This window comes from Electrophorus electricus, chromosome 25 (assembly GCF_013358815.1).
Source record: "Electrophorus electricus isolate fEleEle1 chromosome 25, fEleEle1.pri, whole genome shotgun sequence".
NCBI lineage: Eukaryota > Metazoa > Chordata > Actinopteri > Gymnotiformes > Gymnotidae > Electrophorus > Electrophorus electricus.
The window spans coordinates 8,462,739-8,486,766 of NC_049559.1; the positions used below are offsets into that span (position 1 = coordinate 8,462,739).

At 43.8% G+C, this 24,028-nt stretch overlaps 1 protein-coding gene and 1 long non-coding RNA gene across 3 annotated transcripts in view; one reads left to right on the forward strand and one right to left on the reverse strand.

The window, feature by feature from the left end:
- Window positions 1-24,028, reverse strand: part of itgbl1 (integrin, beta-like 1) — a 40,925-nt gene that overhangs the window by 10,148 nt on the left and 6,749 nt on the right. Inside the window, 6 exon segments of the mRNA XM_027001329.2 lie at window positions 7,194-7,310; window positions 15,685-15,831; window positions 16,585-16,725; window positions 18,673-18,813; window positions 19,526-19,648; window positions 20,510-20,656. Of these exon segments, the coding sequence (XP_026857130.2) occupies window positions 7,194-7,310; window positions 15,685-15,831; window positions 16,585-16,725; window positions 18,673-18,813; window positions 19,526-19,648; window positions 20,510-20,656 (816 nt within the window).
- LOC118240780 lies at window positions 10,921-14,987 on the forward strand. 2 transcript variants are annotated; one of them, XR_004775612.1, is made up of 4 exons: window positions 10,921-11,001; window positions 11,858-11,962; window positions 12,385-12,566; window positions 13,138-14,987. It is a non-coding gene; the product is annotated as an uncharacterized LOC118240780 (long non-coding RNA). The 2 variants fall into 2 exon arrangements; XR_004775613.1 differs by having other exon boundaries at window positions 13,186-14,987.

Consider the following 24,028-nt stretch of genomic DNA (forward strand, 5'->3'; position numbering starts at 1 on the left):
GAGTCTGAGTTATTAAAAAGAGATTTTAATAACCCCTTCAACACAACTAGCAAACTTGACATTCAAACTTTTATCGGTGTGATCTGCCTGCATGGAGAACAAACATGTCCTCGAGGCCACTTTGAGTAAACACCTGCGCAAAAGCTGTAGGTCAAACACTGAACTTCACTGACAATTTTAACCTTTTGAGAATAGAGAATTTTTAGGCAAGATGGACTGTACACAAACAATAAGGGTGCCAAAACTCTGACCGAGAACTTGATTTTCTCGCTCTGCAATTGATCTACTCCTATTAGTGGTCACACATTGATGCAAACACCCGAGGACTCCCTTGCGTCAACAGATCCATTACATGTTCCCCCCACTGTGGGCATCCTGAGGGAGCCATAGACCTTCCAAGAGAGCTGCGATGATGACCATGCTTATCAGCTTCCGGGGGGACACCACAGCCCTGTGAGGCCTCTACGCTGTCACACTGCTCCCTCACCCCACCTGAACCTCCCAGCAACAATGGAGAAGCTGGTATTGGCTGGAACATGGCTGTCACTTTCGCTGGCAGCCAGTCCTCGGGTACAGTGTAAAATCAGCCCAGCTCCTCCCTTAGCTTCATCTCCATCTTCCATCCCCCAGACCTTCCCCTAAGAAGCGTGAGGCCTCTCCAACACGTGCTGCTTGAAGAAGGAGATGAGCTCCTCGACCACCGGAACGAAAGATCAGCTCCCTACCCCATCGATAACAGGAGCCCCACACATCGTCATCTGCTGTCCTGGAAGAAGACACCCCATTCTCAAATGATGTGCCACAATGATATTTTTCAGTTCCCTCTGCTAAATTGATGACATTAACAGTACATGCTTTCAGAAGAAGCATGGACCCATCTTGCCTGTAATCTCTTTCATTCCAGTGCTTTAACAGAAAAAAACAGGGAGTACATGACATGCACACGCAGAGGTACTGTAAATATGTCGAACCTGCAGTAAGACGTGACCCACAGTTTTTGGAGCAAAGCACACATTTTATAAGTTAGCTCTTTTCAATATTAGATCACACACAAACAAATCTCATTTAATTAATGATTTTATTATAGCCCGTGGGTTGGATTAAGTGGAACATGGTTAAATCAGTGTAGTGCCACAACAATATTAATTGAGTCAGCGCCACTAAACTTTATGTCTTCTGAAGCAGCTGGAAAGGTGGGATTACAGCTCCTCTGTTTAATGCTTCCTTCTAATTCAAGCAGTTATCATTTGGTTTCTTTACACCCTTTGAACATCTCTGTGCAGTTCTGATAGGGACACCAAGAACAGTCTACAGGCCTCCAAAGTACAATACAGTTTTTATTGAGGAATTTATCAACTTATCTTTTATTTCTGCTGATTTTTTGCAACATTCCACTGATTAACATTTTGTGATTGCTGGTGATTTTAACATAACATACAAACAATCCCCAAAAATAATTATGCCAAGGATCTTTCTGCCATACTGGACTCTTTTTGTTTCTGATATGTGGGCCTCACTGGAACTTATGACCCAATACATCCGTTTTTAAGAGATTTATAATAGCACAGCTACATTTTCATAAATAAAATGAGCCCAGAACTATACTGACCATCCATGCCTGTCGATGCGCTGCTGGAGAGCTTCAAATCAACAACTGTTAGTGTTATAGCTGTTATTACTTCAGCTAAAGCTAAAGCCATTTCATGCAAGCAGAGAGCACCAAGCAGAAACGGTGACGCAGTTCAAAAATCAAAAGACTGAATGCAGTAAATCTGAACACGGGTTGTGAAAGACAAACCTTAAGAATAAATCTTCAATGATGGGGTGTATGTTTGCAATATGATAATATGCAAAGCACAACCATTCTTTTTCTCCAACATTAACATCAATAACATTAACAATAGCAAAATGCTGTCTGCAATAGTTGACAAATTAACAAATTTGCAAACATCATTGGTCCCTGAAGTAATATCAACTGAACAATGTTTTATGATGTTTTACCTATCCATCATCACCTAAACTTACACTGCCTGGCCAAAAATAGGTCACACACTAATATTTAGTTGGACGGCCTTTAACTTTGATTATGGAATGCATTCGCTGTGGCATCATTTCCACAAGTTTCTGCAATGTCACAACATTTATTTCTGTCCAGAGTTGCATTAATTTTTCCCCAAGATCTTGTATTGATGATGGGAGATTTGGACCACTGCGCAAAGTCTTCTCCAGCACATCCCAAAGATTCTCAATGGGGTTCAGGTCTGGACTCTGTGGTGGCCAATCCATGTGTGAAAATGATGTCTCATGCTCCCTGAACCACCCTTTCACAATTTGAGCCCAATGAATCCTGGCATTGTCATCTTGGAATATGCCCGTGCCATCAGGGAAGAAAAAATCCATTGATGGAATAATCTGGTCATTCAGTATATTCAGGTAGTCAGCTGACCTCATTCTTTGGGCACATAACGTTGCTGAACCTAGACCTGACCAACTGCATGAACCCCAGATCATAGCACTGCCCCCACAGGCTTGTACGGTAGGCACTAGGCATCATGGGTGCATCACTTCAGCCACCTCTCTTCTTATCCTGATGCGCCCATCACTCTGGAACAGGGTAAATCTGGACTCATCAGACCACATGACCTTCTTCCATTGCTCCAGAGTCCAGTCTTTATGCTCCCTAGCAAATTGAAGCCATTTTTGCTGGTTAGCCTCACTGACAAGTGGCTTTCTTAAAGCTACACAGCTGTTTAGTCCCAAGCCCTTGAGTTCCCTTTGGATTGTGCAGGTGGAAATGTTCTTACTTTCACTATTAAATATATTCCTGAGTTCTACTGTTGTTTTTCTATGATCTGATTTCACCAATCACGCTGTTCACGATCATTCAAGATATTTTTTGACCACATTCCTTCCTCAGAGATGTTTCCCCATTGTTCTTCCAATTTTTATTAATGCATTGGACAGTTCCTAACCCGATTTTAGTAGTTTCAACAAGCTCCTTAGTTGTTTTCTCTGCTTGATGCATGCCAATAAGTTGACCCTTCTGAAACAGATTGACAACTTTTCCACGACCACAGGATGTCTTTTGACATGGTTGTTTAACAAATGAAAAGCTACTCACTGCATCAGTTAGAGTTAAATAACTTGTTGCCAGCTGAAACATAATCACCCATGCAGTAATTATCCAATGGGAGGCTCTTACCTATTTGCTTAGTTAAATCTAAGTGGTGACCTTTTTTTTGGCCAGGCAGTGTACATTCATTCACTAACAATTGCAGTGGGGAAGCTTCTATTAAAAAATTAAAACTGGAAGCAACTCTGTTAAGTAATTACAAGAATTTCAAATTTACCATTTACTGGCAAAATCTTCGCGAAAATCATTTTCAAGCAACGGATTACAGATTTTCTATCCTCAAATAGCTATCTAGACAATGTTCATCTATACAATTCATATAGCTATCTAGACAGGAATTTGGCCTACTCATAGTACTGAGACTGGTCTCATTAAGGTAATTAATGACATTTGATTAAAAATACAGTAGGGAAGGTATCAGTTTTACTACTGATACCATAGATAAAATTCTCATAGATAGACTTGAAAAGTGGGATGGACTCTCAGGATCAGAACTAAAATGGTTCAATTCATATTTGCAGGAATTACTTTGTCGAAATAAAAAAATAATGTTTCTGAAATAGTGCCAGTGACTTGTGGGGTCCCCCAGGGTTTGATTCTTGGGTCACTCTATTTAACTTATATCTGCTTCATCTTGGCCAAATCATGCAAGATTTTGGACGTTCTTACCACAGCTATGCACACACCACTCAGCCATCTCCGAAGACAATTATAGTCCCTGCCACTCCCTTTGGAAGTGCCTTAAGCACACCTCTAACGAGATGGGCCAAAACCTTCCACATCTGAATAAATTAAACAGAGATTATAATTTGGCAACAGCAATGAGAGGCAACACTAGCTACCTTTTTTGGACTCAAAAAACATAAATATAATGAGTTAGCTCAAAACCTTGGCATACTAATAGACTCTGATCTCAGTTTAGCAGTCAATCAGCTAAGTTACTAAATCAGCATTTCATCACTTTAAGAACATCAACAAGATCAGAGATCTCCTGATTAAACCAGACCTAGAGTAACTCGTCCATGCCTTTACCTCTAACAGGATTGATTACCGTAGTGGCATCCTAATGGGACTTCCAAAAAAAAGACAAACAGCTTCAGTTTACACAAAATGCAGCTGCTAGAATTCTCATTAGGAACAAAAGCAGAGAACATGTGCCCCATTCTTAAGTCCTTACACTAGCTACGAGCATACTCCAAAGCTGATCTTAAGGTATTATCACTGGTCTATAAATCGCTTAATGGTGTAGGACCAGCATATGTATCAGATATGCTGTAGTGTTATGAGCCAGACAGAACCCTCAGATCATTAGGAACCAGTCATATAGTCCTGCCTGAGGTAAACAACTACGCATGGAGAGGCAACGTTTTGCTATTATGCTGAAGAGCCACAGCACTGGATATTTTAAATCAAAACTAAAAACGTCCTTGGCCAGGGTTTTGGCTCAGGTGAAACACTGTTCCTTCAGATCCTATAGCACTGGACTGTTAACTTTTGAATGCTATAGTGCAGTTTTATTTCTTGTAGCACATGTGGTAGAAGACTCATAGGCCATGTAAAGTTTAGCCTATTGAAAGCAGAACAATATGTATGTTCTAATCTTAACTTCCTGCATGCTTGAGTGACTTTAGCTTCTGAGTGTCATTACAATTTGTAGCTGTTAGAAAGTACACAGTTTGCATATCTGAAAGTCCTCAGACCTATAGCAAGGTGAAGTGGTGTCCCCTGAGTTTTGAGGCATTTGCTTGGATCTGAGTAATTTTCTGGTGTGCTTCGGATGAAGAGCAGTTTATTTCACCAGTCTTTTCATCAGTCAGGTTCATCTTTACCTCATTTATCCATAAATCTTTGACCCAGAATATGCTTAAAATAAGCAATCAGGAATACTGAATAACTTATGCCGTTCAGACAGAAACATGGACTGCGTAATAGGTTAACTTATTTAGGCATGTCATTTATATTAAGCTCATTTATAGCTTATCTTTGGCTATCTGCTAAAATATTAACTACAAAATGAAAAGCAACAAAAAGTGTGAACTTGGAAACTTTTCTGGTTGATATTGGAGGTAGGGTATGTCAAACATCACACAAGTTTAAATTCAGTTAAATCTTTAAGTTGTTTTTTTGGGCAGATACAACATGCTGGGACACCACATACAGAGGTGGCTCATTTAAGAAAAATAAAACTAAATAATCTCCTTGAGCTGAGGGTGAAAGTCACTGCAAGACATTACAGCCATCTGGCCCCAGGCCCTGCACTGGACAAGGCCAGCGTGTGTGATACATACACACAAACACACACTCACACTCAAAAGGTTATGTTGCCCATATTAAAACTGAGGTGTGGGTCGGACCCAACAAGTCTTCTTTGCCATGGCAGTCTGGTCGTAGAATAAATGGCCATGAAGCTCTGGAGTCCACTTCATGGGAAGGTAACACAACAGCCTCACTGCATCTGCAAGCTTCACAAGCGTGGAAACACCAATTAGTTTTGATCTTTCTTGCTGCTCACACAGCTCAACTTAAGCCTTCAGGCATTTATGTGAGGGCAGACCATCACTGAAATGTCAGTTACAGTGAATCTAAATTGCTGAAGAATGGAGTTTTGCGATAGCACTTCTCATCACACTAGAGCTTTGTGCCTAAAGTGCTCCAATCAAGAGTGCAAACTTCTCTGAGAGGCTGGATAAACTTCAAAGGCTTTGAAATATTCACAGATTCAGTTGGGTTTACAGATGTCAGAGTGCACGTCTCTTCACATCACACCGATGTGTTGAATCGGCCTCCTAGCACCTTCCGGAAGCCCCTATACTTGCAGGTCAGTTTGAATCAGTCAACAATATCAGGATGTGACATGAACGTGGATGGAGACGTTGTACTAACGCTTACTGACTGGATCCTTCCACTCACTGCTCGAAAATCATAGCTAAATCTCTGAAGAGGGGCTCTTTCTTCTCCATATCCTTACCCTGCTGGGTGGAAACCCACTGAACATAGCGAATGACTTGATTTCTGAATCATCCTTGCTCCTCAAGTCAGCTTTTTCAGTGGCTGTCCACCACGAGCGGTATGAGAACTGGCAATAGACCAAGCAGAAAAAAAACAAGTGAGTCACTGACTCTTAAGAGCTATTAATCGACTGCCTGACGCACTTCGCTGAGATGCTCAGTCACTGTGAGTTTATTTTCAAAAACACAGACTGTTTCACACTGTAGCCTGCAGAGTCACTTTCATGTGGCTCTACTACCTAATAGCCACAAATATTACGCAGACGGTCCCTTGGTCGACCAGTAGGAACGTGCATGCAGACCTTGGGAGCATGAGGGCCTTTGCCTTCCTCTACTGCTTCATCACGATGGATGAAGGGGCCGTCAGGGCTGCCTGACACGTATGTTCATTGTCGTGGCTCTGTGATACACACAGATTAGTCCAGGCACAGCGAGACTCAAATTCCAGGAAATTCTCACTTTCCTGGTCATCACACTTGCCCGATGCAGCGATTTTTGAAAACAAAAACAGTGCCGGTGTTCTGTATCAGCTGATCGGTAAATGAATGAAGGTCACAGCCAGACCAACTGCTCAAATTGAATATGACTGTACCCTCATATTCCCAAAATTCTTGCCTCCCTCTCTTCGGCACTCAATGTGATCCCCTACAGATGTCCCTGTGGCCATTTTATCACATGAAGTCCTCTGTTGCCTTCTAAGAATCCTGGCAACACTGGATTTCCTGGAATGTTGGATATACATGGATTTCTAAATGCACCACTCCTTTTTCATAAAGCTCACTAGCTCTCTAACACTGCAGGTGGCCTGGATACATCAGTGGATGTATCCAACACCAGGCTGACTACCCTCTCAGCACACAACAGTTGGACCAGTTGCTACCACATAAAACTGCACCATGACATGACAAAGTGTAGAAAAAGCTAAAGTTTACATTTTAACTCTTCAACAATGGACATTGCAACCTGTGTGTGTGAGTGTGAGTGTGTGTGTGTGTGTGTGTGTGTGTGTGTGTGTGTGTGTGTGTGTGTGTCAGAGAGCAGAGGTTCCTTACCACCACATATGTCTCCATACATATCCTCGCACTGCCGGTCATCACACTCACAGTTCTTGCCGTGAACACGGCTGTCTCCTGGTGGATAGCATGTGCACTGTCCACACAAGCACTGGCCTAAAACACACACACACACACACACACACACAGACACACACACACACACACACACACACACACACACACACACACACACACACAAAGAGGGGGCTAAAGAACATGGTGCATTGTCTGACTGGGTTCCTGTTTGGCATTTTTTAAATACAAAATTCAGCTCTGAAAAAAGAAATGGTAAAACCTAATCTAATATCATACGAGTAGCTCCCTTTTCTACAGGATGCCTCCATATAGCATGAAGCCCAGTGGTGTGTTTTGCTCTCGCCTGTTTTGGTCTCGCCTGTATGCGATATAGCTCTCCTCCTTTCCACCTTTGAATGATAAATGGAAAGAGCTTGACTTGAGTCTTTCATTGCAGGGGAGAGAAAAGATCATTGCAATTACATCAACACTGTTTAACGGGCCACGGACTGTACTAATCCGATACTTGTGCACATGTGCCGAGGAAGTGTGACCAGAGGTAGCGTGTAAATGTGGAGTAAGTGGGGAAGTGTTCTTGCCAGCTGAACATGCGCTGGCGATATATACTCATGATCATGCACCCAACAGCGGTGGATCATTGTGTGTTCCTCAGGTCCTCAGCCGTATATTAGGTTGTGTAATGGCGGGAACACTGTCTCAGCTCCTCAATCATGTTTAAAGCGAGAAGCATTATTGCAAAGAAGCAGTCAGACTTCAAAGTGTGATCAGTTCTGCTTCTGCCAGAATGCAGCAGCAATTCAGAGGCAGGGTCTTTTCCCCTAATGGAATGCTTGCTCACTGATGATAAAGACAATACTCTAAAACAATAAACTGCATGTCATATACAGTGATAACCAGACTACTGCAAATAGCTTTCACGCAACAAGCAACATGCTGTCACTGTGTAGGAGACATCTGCCAAAGCACAAAGACAAAACCCAGAGCCAAATCCTTCCCAGCTCTCAGAAGTTCAAAGACGGAACATTTCATTTTTTTCCACAACCAAGTTTCCACATCATTTCACAGCCAAAGTGGGCAGCCAATGTGTTTATGTGGCATTGAATAGTACTGTGTTACTGACAACTGAGTTAACCATTTTTTTCTGGTTTTTGTCACCTGGATTATAAACGTTTAATTCATATTATATATATATATGCCCCATTTTACAGGATACAGTGAAAATAAACTACAGTTCAGCAAAATGCACTCTCTGCTAATGGCTGAGGAATGTAGAGGGCCCATGGTCGTAGATCGCTTGCACTGGTGGTGAAATCTGCCCGACGCTGTCGTGCCACGTCAGTGCTGGACAGACCACTGCAGCTACTCTGGCTTCAGGCAGACAGTGAGGACAAGCAACGCCCTGTCTGACAACCTCTTTGCCTGCCAAGCAGATAAGCACCGTCTGCGTGCTGGCGTTACCACAGCAACTGGAGATGTCATAACTCTCTTGCCTTATTGATTAGCTTTGGCGACGTCACAGAGGGCTTGTTTGTTTACCCTCCGCTTAACTGCCCTGTCACTCTGGCGGATTTTGTCTCACCTTGAGAAGAGGAAGAGAAAAGAGTTTTTATCAGAACAAGAGCTGATTAGGTGGTGAAAACTCGAATCTACCTGGGCTTTAAGCTGGTTTTGCTTGTAGGCAGAAGACACAAGAAAAATTGTGGCTTTCTGCTGTGTCGCTTTCGCTTGTGGCTCGTGGCATTTGTCATGGCCCAGTGTTCGCACATGGGCTATTTTCATAGCTGAGAAAACAGAATGGATATGGGGTCGAGTATTTCAGTCACAGCATACCTAGCAAATAATGTCATCACAGTTACATAAATCACTGGGTGTAACACTTTCAGACTGCAAAATGTCTTCACCATTTAAAAAAAAATCCAAGTAGACCGCATAGACATACTTCTGTGAATCTGAGTAGACCTGTCCAATTTGATTGCATACATTGAGCTTTCCAAGTAGATTGTATACAGAGATTTGGGCTGCAATATGCATATTTGAAAGCCAAATATATAATTTTCAGTCATGGTCCCCAGAGAGCAATGCCTGTGTTGGTGTCACAACAAACTCCTTCCTTCATGTTAACTCTCTTCCTTCAGTGAATATTAGCAATTCAACCTTTATAATGACATCATAGGAGGGTTATGTCTTGACCTCAAATTGGTCCTCCAGACGAAACATTGTCCAGGGCCAAGTTTCACATTAGATGGCCAGTGATATTTTTTTATGCTACAATGTCATATAAACTACATTTCCTACATTTTCCATCTGTGGAGGAGAGCTGCTAGCAAGTTGAGGCAGTGTCAAGCCTGCTTTGCAAACTTAGCAGAGTTGAGTAGGTAGAAGAGAACCGCGCTCGCGTCGCTGAGAGCTGACACCGGCGCTGCCTAGGGCGGTGCCGTCTTTGACAATAAATGACACTCAGGGCTCTCCGAGCTGGCACGGCACAACACCGTCTTCCTGCACCTAACCCGGCGTGAACCCAGTGAGGGGAGCCCAGACTGGCTTTTGCCTGCCACTTTACCACACCCACCCCTCTGCCTTTTATATGACAAGAGACAAATGTCAAGAGTCACAAGGATGTGCTGTTTTGAGGAAATATTGCATTGCCCGACAAAGGCATGTGAAGACATTCTAGGTGACGGAGGTTCAGGTGTTTGAACTGACTTAAATCTAAAATACGAGGCACATAAAGAGAGAGGTAATGGAAACACATGCCCTCTTGCTCATCGTTCATCTCCCTGCAATCAGGGCAAGGCAAGGTCTCCACCTAAACACAACATTCATATATGATTTTTAATTTTTTTTCTAGAAAGCCAGACTGGAAGAAACATCAAAATGTATGAATATTATTTACAGTTGAACATTTAAATGATTTCTGTAACACTCTAGCACTCTAACAATGATTTCTCTAACACTCTATTTCTCCAGTAAAATGCTATTTGGAAAAAAAAACAGGTTATAAATATCATATTTTCTCAATATTAGAGTCTTTTTATTTAAGTGACCACTTTCCCAGTGCTCAAATGTGCATAAACAAGAGATCCAATGGCCTTTGTCTTTAACATTCATCATTAGCTGTGGCTATACCAACAACTGCAAAGTACAACATGCAATAAGATTTTGGCAGTCTACGCTGCACATAGCTTGTATGACAGCATGCCTCTAGGAACCAAGTGATTTTACTCAGCAGTAAGACAAAGAGGACCTCTCAATTATTGTGCCTCCTTTGGAGATTTCCAGGTGTTTCAATTGTCACATTGTTGACAACTGCGTGAAGAACGCAGTGTATGCTGGTCCAGTTAAATTGTGTGTCCTAACAGTCTTGTTTTTACATGTTTTGTTAAGGAGAAGAGAGCCTCTCTCCTTTTCAGGGAGTTTGGGAATGTTCTCTGGCCTGGATTGTGTTATCTTCCAGCTTTTCCTCTGCTTTTTTTTTTTTTTTTTTTTTCCTGCCTTTTTTTCAGACCTAGCCTTCGGAAGGCCTTCATCACCAGTGGGAAATGAGAGCCCGGCAGATTCACGTTCGGATGGGCTTCTGGAGGCATCCTCTAATCAGACTGCCATTCAAGTGCAGCCGCTATCAGGGGCCATGTGACTGTCACAATGGCAGGACGCCGCGCGCCGCACATACAAATAACGCAGGGTCGCAGCGACAAACTCAGCCAGGGCTGCTCTTCGTGCCGTGCCCCTGTGGCGAAAGGGAGCGCTTGTCTATTTTTAAAGCTGACAGGTAAGCGTGTCAAGGAAAAGTGATGTGAGTGAATGATATTGATAGGTTATAACCAAATTGTTTGATAAAGGGCTACGAATAAAACGTTGAAAGATCAGAATGATTCAAGAGCTGTAATAAGCAACACTTGCCAAAATAGCATCATAGACTTGGACTGTCTGAAACCACAGTGTGAAACAGTGGATTGCCCTTCATCCAGATGTGCTGATTGTTGGGGATTTGGCTTTGTTCTGGAGTCTGTTTAGGCTTTCTCGTGAATTGCTGTTTTGTCTTTGTTCGTAGAGAAAACTACCATCATGTAACTCCCAGAAAGAGTGATTGCAATCAGCACTAATTCAGCTGATTTGTTTTAAAAGTCTGCTCATCATGCCAGGCTGTTCCAGTAATATTTAGGATCCAGTCGCCATCTGTATGGAACACAAGTCTTCATCTTTACTCCCTGCTGAACAACTGCCTCAGAGAGCATTTGTTCCTGTGGTTACTGCGGGGCATATTCATACTCATAATCAAGATGTATTCTTTCTATGCAGTTTTTTTTTTTTCCCGGTCCAGCATATATTGAATACATCAGTGGGCTGAAGACTGAAGATATATGTCCTTCTGCTACAGCAGCCAGTTAGTTACTGCCTGACCGATGCTTCTTTTCAGTGTAGCTACTATATGCGAACGGCAAAGTTTCGATTAAAGCACCCTTACACACCACACATCAAAGGGCCTCAATACATATGGACAGTATTACTTTCTTTGGTGAAAAAGTTCCAGACTGTGGAGATCTCTTCAAAGAAGGTGTTTCCTTGAGGAAATTCCAGGCTTTAAAGAATGTGAATTATGCAAGCTTTTGACTTTTGCCTTTCAGGAAACCAAAACAAGCTTTACTGGTGGTCTCTGTCAGAGGTCGTAGTCTCTTGTCAGAGGCTTTTACAATGGCTGTTGGTCATTCCTATTGTACAAAACAAAACATGTGAGTATGTGAGTGAACAATCGTAGGTGGGATGATAATGCTGGAAAATTCCATATATGGAATACCAGCATCTGGGATTTAGTTATATAATCACACATTTTTGCATCAGGGCTATTATTTCAGCAATCTAACAATTAGTGAAAATATTTTGACTCTAAAAAGTAGTTCTGAGCTTGATTATTTGACTATTTTTAGGGATTAAGAAAGCGTTTGATCGGAATTATTATTTGAACCAGTGCACGTGTTAAATTTGCCAACCTTTCAATCTAGTTTAATTGGAATAATCATTCGTACCAGCGCATATGATACATGTGATTGCCAGCTGTTAAATCCGGTTTTGAAGAAGCTAATGCAGGCCCCCGATTTTAAAACATGTCAGTCAAACATGTATTCTGAACTGAAATCATCACCTTGATATGTAGTTCAGCGGGGCGATCTTGCAGCTGGTCTCGAGGCGTTTTGGGAACGTCCTGTCTTCGTCCCCTTGGCCAGGCTGACGGGGCCCATAATTGCGAGAGTGAAATGCAGAGTGGAGGAAACCTACATAATTACCTGCTGCCAGGCTAATGGATGCAAGCGTACAGACCCATAGCTCCAATCAAGGGTGAGATTCTGTGTAAACAGATGTATAAATCATCATTTGGGAGCCTCTCTTCAAAGTCCTCCCTGCAAATGAGGACGGGCAGTGAATCTGGGGCTTACTGACGTTATATAGACAAACCACAGAGGCCAGCAGACATATATTCCATAGAGCTGGGAGAGAAGAGCATAATTTAACATTCAGGGTTACATTTGAGAGGATTGTTTCCCAATTATTCACAGGTTTCCTTTGTCTGCTTTTCGTTTCCATTGTGCAGTGATGAAATAGTGTTCTGATTTAGAACACAGCCTAATGGAAAGACAGGCATTCATTACAGCATGCCCACGTGTTTGCAGAAGTAACTATAACACAGCAAAAACCCAAGCATTAAATCCAAAGTAAACACAACTATACAAACCTTCTTGAAGAGGATTTTTTTTTGTGGTAGATTAAATATCCTCCTCTGCAGAAGTAGTTTTAACTCTGCTTGTTTTGCAGCAAGTTAAGGTCATTTAAAGGTATTGCTAAAATAATAAAACATAATTAAATGTCCTAGCACTACCTAATATTTTTTTTTCTTTTCATGAACTTGCAGGAACTCACAAAATCTTTTCTCTCTACCCTGTGTTCCATCTTCTAAAAGCCAAACAGGCTGTAATGGTCAGAGATTTCCAGCTTTCCACTGCATGAGACTGTCTGGCTTGGCACATGTATGCAGCCCTGGATGCGTGGACAGGATCTGGTGCTCATGCACTGGCCCGTCGTCTGGCGTTTCCTCCAGGCCGTTCAAACCTGCAGGCCTGCTGCCAGAGGCAGCATTATTCCAGGTGCTGCTGATGGGATAGCCTGGCTTGGGCCAGCTGAAGATGAAATGCAGGCCAGTGCAAAGACCCTGACTCGGCCAGCCTGCGTTTGCTCTGTTCGTGCGCCTTTGGCGTCCCGCACTGTAATTTCCATCCCTTTGCATTCCAGCACAAAAATCAATGGCTTACTTTGGACAATGTTAAAGAGCACAAAGACCTAACAAAACGAGCTGTGTTTGTTTTAAAGGAGAGAATTCTGTAAACGAATGCCACACGATAAGACAGGAGCATTAAAGGAGCACCCTGATTTCAGAACAACAAAATGGTGAAAACTCAACTCCATTTAATATAAAGAGGAAGGAATGGGTGTGGATTTGCTGTTTCACATTCCCACACTAGGTTGTTGATGCGAGGACCAGTAGTCAGTCACATGATAAAACTTGTTTTGAAGCTATAATTGTTAGCATATGCTACCACCGGTTTCAGCCGCAACCTCAAAACTATTGATCTATTTAGGTAACAAAGTTTCTCTTCTGCGAGCCATCACCAGTAAGAATAGATTTTTAAGTGCAAACAAGCTAATGAACACAGTAGCATCTTGAAAATGTAAAAAGTGTGTGGATTCGAAAGAAGCAATTTTGCAGGCATTGCATTACAAATGGATAAATTATATAAAAAGATGAAGGATTATAGCCGGTGTAGTGGATTTATTATGTGCTGTAAAACAAAGCATATATACATTTGTAAACTGAGCTAAAATGATTCAGCTTCTGTTGTTCTAAATAGGAGTTACAATGCATATATCAGAGCAGAAGGTGCAAAGTACCACGGAGTACGTGAATGATGATTAGAGGACAGACGTAAAAGCTTTGTCGTTGTTCTTTTATTTTATAAATAATCCCATGGCAAGACAGAGTCCAATAAAGTGCATTACCCCCTGAGCATCTTTGGTGGAACGAGCCTATTAGTATGGCACCTTGCTATTCTTAGCCGGGAACAAAGGCAGTAACGCTCGTTTTGAGCACCTGTGGATGTTCTGACTCATCTGACAAGAGACTGCTCTTCATTGCATACCGAGACATCACTTAGGGATTTGGAGACCAATTCAAGCACAAAATAAGCTTAAGACAGGACAGCACAAAAACTAGGAGCCAATTAAAGACTCAATCAATCTAAATTGAAATGAATAGATTCATCAAACGCATGCTGCTGCAGACCGAGGCAAAGGCCTTAATCTCCGTTCACACACGGCAAACCCCATTGACGCCATCATCGGATTTGCATGGAAAGTGATACCACTGTAACAGGCAACAATGTGAGATGCAAACCATAACAGCCATGCAAGCTGCCTCTGCACTGAAGGCATGTGGGCGGCGCTCTGGTCGGGAGGCTGCTGGCATCAACACACTGCCTGCCACGTTTCTGACCACTTCTGCACTCCAACACGCTGCACCTCAGGGCAGATCAATCTGACTCATGCTCACAAGCCACCAAGCACAACCACATCCTCAGCTGTTACCTGTTCTTGACTGCTGCTATATCCTGTTAGCTGTGTGCCATATTGTTTGTTATTGTTTTTGTATTACACGTAAAGCTTTTTGTAGCTTAGTGCACGGCACTAATAAATTGTTTTTGATTTTTATTTGTTGTTATTGTTGTTGTTTTTGCATGAGCGAATTGCAGTAGACTTATTACAAATGACCACAGAAGTATTTCACATTTCAAAGCTCCAGCTGGGCTGTTTGTGTAATTAGGCAGTGTTGTGTACATGGTGGGTGATCAGAGGCCGATCTGACGGGTGGGCTCCGGTCCAGGAGGAGCGCTAGCTCGCGTCCAGCTGGGTCGGAACATTTATCACGCTCCATTAAATCTAGGACTTGAAGAACACATGGTGCATGAGCACCGTGGACACACATCCACGCAGAAGGCCAGAGGCTCACGTGCAGTATGCTGCTCATCGGAAGTTCATAGAGCACTGTTGTCTTACAGGGTTTGCACAGTTCTACCCTGCCAGAGTTTTTCCATTTTCTGTTGGAAGAGTCTCACATTTCACATTTTGTCTTGGCCAAAACGCCTGCAAAACCACACCTCCCTTTAACCGAGGCCACGATTTAGGCAGTTAGTCAAGCAGCGATCGAGGCAGTTCTTGAAGCTCTCCTTCAACAAACACCAGTGCAGAATTTACTAGCCTGCCACCCTCATGACTCAAGCATCATCTGAAGTCAGCTAATCCTCACAGAGGATGTGTGGAGTCGCCACAACTCCGGCTGAACCTTTGGCCTCGCAAATCCCAGTGGGGGAAGTGACTCTTCGGCATGTGCGTGTGAGGGCCGGGTTACCTCGGCCGAAGCAGGGCAGGCTGGAGCTGCCTCGGCACTTCTTCAGACTGGCCTCCGCCGAGAGGCCGCAGGAGAGAGGGTGCTCGCACTTCTTCCCCGTCCAGCCTTCTTTGCAGTTACACCTCCCGCAGTTACAGTGACCGTGACCTTCAGGAAATGGAAGAAAGAGGAGAACAGAAAGAAGAAGAAGAAGAAGAACAAGAGGAAGAGGAAGAAGAAGAAAGAAAGAAAGAAAAAGCCCAGAGAGCAGGATTTAGTGTTCCCAAAGGACAACTGATCGGCTTACCCTGCGCCTGCGGCTGCTATGGAGACTGGCACACATAATCCCGCCGTGCGTGGGCATGGTTGTGTGTCTGCGGACGCGTGGGTGCGCACGTCTTTGGCCAAACGCAACTCGTGGCTCGAGCTCAGAAGCGAACGCGAAAGTCGTGTGTGATCAAAGCGTGCCCCCTGTAATGTGGTCCCTCCTGACCTATGTAACTGTTCCAGCAAACACACAAAGTCCTGGCTGATTTGTTATCCCTCAATATCAGAAGCAGATGTCTTCATGGTTCCTTGTGTTTGGTTCATGAGCTCAAACAAATCTGCCAGGTCTGCATTTACTAGAGGAGGAACATGGGTGTAGTGGGTGCCATTCCGCCCCACCCTTTTAGCCAGTCAGCATTTCCACACTACATGTCAGACAGGGTGAGTAACAGAACATAATACTAGTTAACACACACTGTGCTTTTACGATGTTGCTCCCACATATATGCTACATCCCAGGGGGAAAAAGGTCATTTACTCCAAATCAGAATTTCAGAAGCTGTGTAGCCCTTGAATCAGTCCTCGGCATCTGAACGGACGATACGAAGGCAGGGCTGAAGATGGTGGAGCGCTAACGCGGAGGGACGGAGTTACCGGAGCAGAAATCGTCGGCGTATCTGTCGTATGTTGCATGGCAGTTCCTCTCGTCGCACTCGCAGGTGTCTCCGTGGATGTCACCCCAGTCTCCCGACGGGTCTACATCATAGCATGTACATTCCCCACATACGCACGTCCCTGCCAAGACAGACGGGAGGTGAGCTACGGTTAGCGCTCCTCAGACAGACCCAGCGGCCATGCAAGCCCAAGCCTACAGCCCGGACCGGGTGACAGAGAAAGGGGGAGATGCCTCCACCTGGGCATAACGCAACAGCTGCGCTGCTCGAAACCCCGTTTTGCCTCATCCGGCCCAGTGTGGGGACTCGCACAGGGAGCTGGGCCGTCTTCACGTGCACGTTTCTCACGTGCACAGGGTTTCTGCCGAGTCAGGCTTCCTGCTTCTCTTTCTGTCTTTACCTGTGTGTCTGTTTCAGCTTTTTCAAAGGGAGGGTGAATGCCTGCTTATTTTGCCGGTATTATTCATTTTTATTTAGAGCGAGTACTTACATGCCTGTTCGGTAGGTGATTCATAATGGTGACAATAGTACACTGACTATTATTTTCAAGACACTTTTCAATTTTTTCTGCCTCTTCAGGGCAGCTTTTGCAGCGTTTGAACCGCATACAATTGTTCAAAATGGATATTAATGTGAAGGTTTGGACGCATACGCTGTCCATTTGAAGGGCAAGCTATTTCTGGCATTAAGAGGTTGACTGGCTGGATGTGAGCGCGACGTTGGCATTTAACAAGATAGCAGCGAGAGCCGTCATCTGCAAAGCTGAATGGGTAATTGAAAGGTGGAAATGGAACATGGAGCACCGAAGAGACTGGCGTGCGTCGCTGGGCTTCGGCTCTGGAACAAACAGATGAGTGCTCTCTCGAAGCTACAACAGCCCTGCTCGGAGCCAAAAGCTCTGCTTTACAACTCAAAATGAGATTGAGTTGTATTCAGAAGTCTTAGAATGACTGGACGTAAAAGAAATATTTTGGTGGAATCTTTCCTTCTACCACAAGTTAGCAAAAAGCATTTTTGCTGCATGCTAAAAGACTTTGATTGTTATTGCAGCCCCAGCCCAAAACCTTTGCTAAGAGCAAACAATAAAGAAAGTTCCGGAGGTTCATATGTGTATTTTTTCATCAGTTACATTTTGAGTAAGGCATCAGTAACAGCAGGTTTTCCTGCATGAATAAAGGGTTAAATTAGCATTTCAATCTGAATCCTGAGTAAAAGCTTTAAGAAGCCTTCAAGAAGCAAAGAGGTCACTACCGTTAATGCAAATCACTGTTTCACTGTAAACACCTTTCGTTCGCGTCGAAAGGAACATGGAACACAGCAAGGTTAACAGAGGCTGGGAGCATTACTAGAGTCCAGTGCTACCGGATCACCTTTCAGAAAAGCAGCATGACATTAGCATGAGGCCATCCTGAATGAGCCTGACCTCCATTCCGGGGCCGTGTTCCGTTTGCTCGAGTACTGTTTTTTTCCCTCACTGGCAGGCACACCTGCAGCTCTGTGTGTGTATGAGAGAGCGACAGAGACATGTCGTATTGAATTGCATCAAACAGCAGAAAAATGCTGCAGGGCCAATTTTTTCTCCCCCCCGTTACAACGGCAAGCTTGTACTCTCAGGGGTAGACACTACGGAGCAATGTAGCAAGCAAATACAGAATGTTCTGTTTAGATATAATTACTGGGCCATGTATTCTTAAAGGAGAGAGCCACCGCCGTCTGATGGACGCGCACAGCACTTCAGCGTGCCCAGGAATTCAGCTTCGCGATCAGGCCGTCACTCACCACACCCAAGTCGATTTCTGCTGTGCTGTAAGCAGTTTCTCTAATCAAGTGACACCCTGGAAAATCCCTTTCCCCACTCACAGCTTTTTACTTCCCCCCCTACTCCCAGTGGTGGTCTGGGAACAGAGCCAAAAGCTCTCCTCTATATCACTCATCTATGGCCTTCTGTCGGAAAAAAACCTCTCTCCCGTAACCCTAGAATGCTGCACGTCCTTGCAATAGTGCCTCCGCCAGCTAACGAGCCGGCGTGTCGGGAGTGGAGAGGCACGTGCTGTCGGGGAAGACTGACCTCTGTTGCTGCAGATCTTGCCGTCCAGCGACGTGCATTGCCGCTTGCTCTCCCATGGGCTGATGTCGCACTGGAATTCACATTTATCTCCATGCCAACCGGCCGAGCAGTAACAGTTTCCACAGTAACACTTCCCATGGCCTGCAACCAAAAATGGCAGGAAAGAGAACAGGGGTGTCAGAATCGCATGGCTCTCCCACGTTATCTCTTGCTACCACACTGGAACTACGACTATGGCATTCTGTGCACACAGTCATTCTGGCTTTATTAATTGAAACCTGCGAAGTATAGTATAGCGAATATATTCCCTGTACAACCTGGGTAGCAAAAGATAGATTATGCATTTCTCAAATAAAATCACAGTCCAGTTACGTAAAATGGACCATCTGTGGTTGCAAATTTTTCTAAATTACCATACGAGGTGAATTACTGGCCCAAGGCCCATCACCTTGAGGTGAATGAGTAGCATTTTGTGTAGCTTTATTACTTTATTACCAATTAACCTTGGCAAAAGTTTAGTACTGTCCTCATAAGGCAACAGCAGGTTAAAGGAGAAGCCATTTCATTCCCTTCTTTAGTAGAAAAGCCATAACTACTACTTAATCTAGGACTGTTACTAATCGACTACATACTAGATTGTGTTCTCTTCGTCAGAGCGTTCTAACATTTGATTAGAGTTTGTTTGAAATTACTCCTGCCAGTGTCGGTCCATCCGCTTTGGGTCAGGTTTAAACATTCAGTGTTAAACAACAGAAAAGGAACTTCACAAAGAACAAAGTTCTGCTGTAGTTTGCAGGCCTTATGTGGTAATGCGACGTGGGCAGTCTGAGGGCGATTGTGTAGCGAGGCATACCTCCACACACCTCTCCCGTGTCCTCGTCCATGCATTGGCTGTCGTCGCACTCACAGTGCCGGCCGGTGACGAGGGCTTTGCCATCGGGGTCATGGCACACGCATCTACCGCACTGACACTTTCCTGTTGGTCATACATGTATGCGCACACACACACGGACGTGCACGTGCACACATACGCACACAAGCATGTGCCCACACACACGCAGACAAACACACGCATGCACACATACACACACAATCCAGAGGTATCAGACAGCATCATTTGCCACTTAATACATGGATGCAGAACGCTCATATGTAAATACACAAGCATACACACACGGATGACACACAAGCACATATAACCAGACATCTGAAACAAGTCCATGCAGAGAATAATCATGATAACAGACATACAAACATGCATAAATATGTCACACTGTGCACGTGTTGGTTGACACATGCACGGTGTGACACATTTGTGCATGTTTAGCGTCTCACTCCTACTACCCAGTCTCAAGGAGAGATGTAGGCAGGGTCACTAAGGTAACAACACTATTCTGGGAGTACTTACTGAGCTCAGTATGCTTCCATATACACACATGCACTGGCAGTTCACGTTCCCTGTAAGCATTTTAACGAAAACTGGACTGATAATGGACAGATAGTAACTGCCAGAAACATTTCCTCAGGCCCTCTACCAAAGGACATGACTCGACAGCTTCCAAGTTTTAGAAATTTTCTGTTCATTTTATACAAATCTTGTGGACAGAGTGTGCTGGCACTTAGCTGCATGTCTTAACACAGGGGTACACGGTACCACATTCCCTGTTTACACACATCCCAACTCATCACTTATTCCCAGTTTATTATGTTTGTTAGCTGGTGGATGGGCACAGACAACTGCTTTGGTCTCCTGCCATCCTGAGCATCCTTCTGCGCCAGCACACCCTGGCACCCTGGCAGGTGGCTGAAGCTGTGTGCTGTCTGGCCGTCTTCTGACCTGCCTTGGAGCACACCACCCCCTGAGCGTCGCGGCACATCTCTCTGCTCTCTCGTCCTGAAAGCTGGCAGCTCTCTGGGTGCTGGCACGCTTCCCCCGACCAGCCGTCTTCACACAGGCATTTACCACAGTCGCATATGCCGTGACCTGCCATTACAAAGAGCATGCACACAAGCACTTTACGGTCATCGATTGTTTTGAGTGGAAGTTTTCTTATAGGCAGGCATGATGCGGTCGCCCGGTGTGAAAATGAAACGGCAGGATGTCACTGAGGGAAATGACATGGGTGGTGCACACAAGCCCAGAAGGGAATCGATATGATTAGTTTCAGATTTGTAAGGCCATTGGAGAGGAAGTAATGGGCAGTGTGATGTACACCCCAACAAACTTTATTCTCGCTGGGTTCAGTAGGAACCCCTTTAATGTGTTTGTGTGTGCGCGCGCACATGCGTATTAGGAGTGCAGCAAACTGTCATTTCAGTAATCGACTGAATGATCTCCACTATTCCCATTTTCTTCCATTGTAAGTGATCTATTTTTTGTATGTAATCGAATAAAATATTTTAATATATATTGTGTCTCTATAAAATTACAAATCCACACTGTTACCCACTGAATGGTCTAATATACAGACCATTTGGACAATACCACAAAATACTCTTTAAAACAACCCAGTTGCCTGTAACCATGTACTGGAAATGATTTTGATTTTAGTATTGTGTTCGCTGAATATATTGTGGATTGTTTCACAAGAATATATTCTTGAGTATTAACAAATATATAATGAAATACAAACAACAAATCTAAACAAGTAATGGTTTATTTAAAACCCCTCCTGGATGTTGCTCCACCCTTCCTAGATGTTCCTGCACCCCACCTGGATGTTGCTCCACCCTTCCTAGATGTTCCTGCACCCCACCTGGATGTTGCTCCACCCCTCCTAGATGTTCCTGCACCCCTCCTGGATGTTGCTCCACCCCTCCTAGATGTTCCTGCACCGCTCCTGGATGTTGCTTCACCCCTCCTGGGTGTTGCTTCACCCCTCCTAGATGTTCCTGCACCCCTCCTGGATGTTTCTCCACACCTCCTGGATGTTGCTGCACACCTCCAGGATATTGCTGCTGAGTAGACTGCTTTTGCCCCAGGCTGGAGTATCACAAGCTTCACTGCTTCATCATTAGAGGAGAAGGGATTATATAACCATGTCAGGGAAATGAATGCACCAAGAAATGCATTTGCTTTTCACAGAGTTTTAAGGATCTTTAAAGATGAAGACGTCGGTGGCACACAAATATAGGGAGCTCAGTTTGATCGTGCTCTTGTGAAGCTTGGCTGCTTGTGTAACAGCGACATCGGGGCCATGGTAATGTCCTTTGCCCATGGTAACATTGAGCACTTCAATACAGTCTGCAGTTTTAAAGTTCGTTATGCTGCCCAGCACTGATGCTGCAAGACAAAACACAACTGATGCTAAACTGGCCTCTTTCAATCCAGACGGACCCATGTTGAACATGTGCTGTAAAACGTAAGCAATTTAAAAGTCTTTCTCCTTTTTTTTGGGGATCTCTACCATGTTCTAATAGCCTGCTCATTATTCATGGTTTTCACAGTCCCCATGAAAAAGAAAGAGCAAAAAGACAAAAAATCAGCAGACTTCATATGCTGCAGATACGCTGTTGAATAATGAATTATAAATTCGGCTTCTTGTCTTTTGCTGCAGCTGGTAGTGCCATCTTCAATCACTCTGTTTTTTAATCCTTTGGGTAAATCTGATGTGGTCTTCAGGGGCTATCCATCAGTCTTTAACAATAGCCTTGTTCTGCCACTGTACTCATTACTGGAGTACTCTAGCTGTGTCTCCCAGTTGTTCGGTGTTTTATGGCTAATCTTGAAGTACAGGCAAGAATTAGACCAATAGAAAATGGAGAAGCCACCTAAATTGAGCTCTATAAAAGGAAAGCAAATGGCTGTTAAAAATGTTTAAGACAAAGGGTGTCTATAGCATAAAAAAAAAAAAGATCTGGCATCCCTTCTGGAATTGCTTTGATGTGGTAGGTTTGCTAAAACTCCCAGTAATGTGATTTTAATTACCACTTCATCCCCTTAATCACCACTTCTTTAAAGTGCAGGCAACTGAAAAAGCCAATCAAATCATTGTCATCATCGTATTTTTGATGTGACAATTTCCGCGTGTGATTACCGATGATTACTGAGCCTTTCACTGTGAACGAATGCACCAGAGAAGACAACACAGAACGCAGCAGGCCTTGGTGCTCACTATAGCTCCCAATGGCAGGTAGTATCTCCTCTGTTTAGTGTTTTCTACTGCCACTGTCTTCACATCAATGAAAGTGTCATTCATTCCAGTCTCTGAGCCTACAAGAAGAGCCAGGCGCTTTGACATGTTAATTGGCACCCACTCACTACTCGGAGGAAATGTGGGCCTCTCGCTCTCCCATGTGTCTGCACTCCCATTCTTTGGGAGCTCTAATTTACCCTCTAGCCAGTGGGGAGGTCGGCGTGTGTGAGCGTGGCTTGGTGGACTAGAACAGCATCGCAACGCCCCTGGACTGGATGACTCACCCAGAACAACTGTGTTAACAGTGTTAATAGGCTATGCATCCTCTGCAGATAAACTGGAGATGAGTGAGTCATCTCAGATGCTAATAGTCATTTAGCTTTCCAGCTGGACGTTCTCTTTGGAACTGCAGAATTTAAGTGTGAGGAAGCCAGATGAAGATGTTATTGGTGATAGTTACAAGTGTGGATGGAGAGGAATAGTAACGGAAACTGCTTGACTGGACAACGTGATTAGATGACATGATGTTGTCTGTCGGGGTTTTTGTGGTGTCTCTGATGTGCAGTAGTGCTCTTCTCTGAAAAAAAGGTTATCTTAAGGGAGTGCTGACACTCTCCGACCAGGCCAAATATCTGTAGCTGTATTGGGTGAGCTGGGCTGTTTTTTCCTTTGTTTCAGAATACAGCCTTTACAAAAGTTTTTCTTTCTCTTTTTGACAAAGCATATGCTATTTATCCAAGTTAACTGGAACTGGCTACGACGGCCTCGTCGACATTAAACTCAGATATGATTTGAGCTCAGATAATGCCACCAAAATGATACCCAGATCTTTATTTGAAATTGTAACATGGCAATGACTTCAGACACAGCAATTATGCTCGTGATTGGATTATGCAATAAAAACGATTGCTCTGATTAGCTATCTACACGAAAGGTGATTGAATATGAGGCCATTTTCTACTTCACTGAGATTAATGAGTGTAACATTCCGGAGTCTGTGGAGTTATGAAGTGTACATTAAAGACATTTATGAGGTTGTTTCCAAAAATCCAAAATCATAAGACATGGCTTATGACGCAATGTCGGCAAATCTCTAACTCCAAATAGGTAGACTCTGGCAAAAACTGAACATACTAGGAAGCGGGAAGAACTAGGAACGAAATGCGGACTATATGCACTGACAGACGTAACAAGTGAGGCACAGGCGCAACAGACGATCA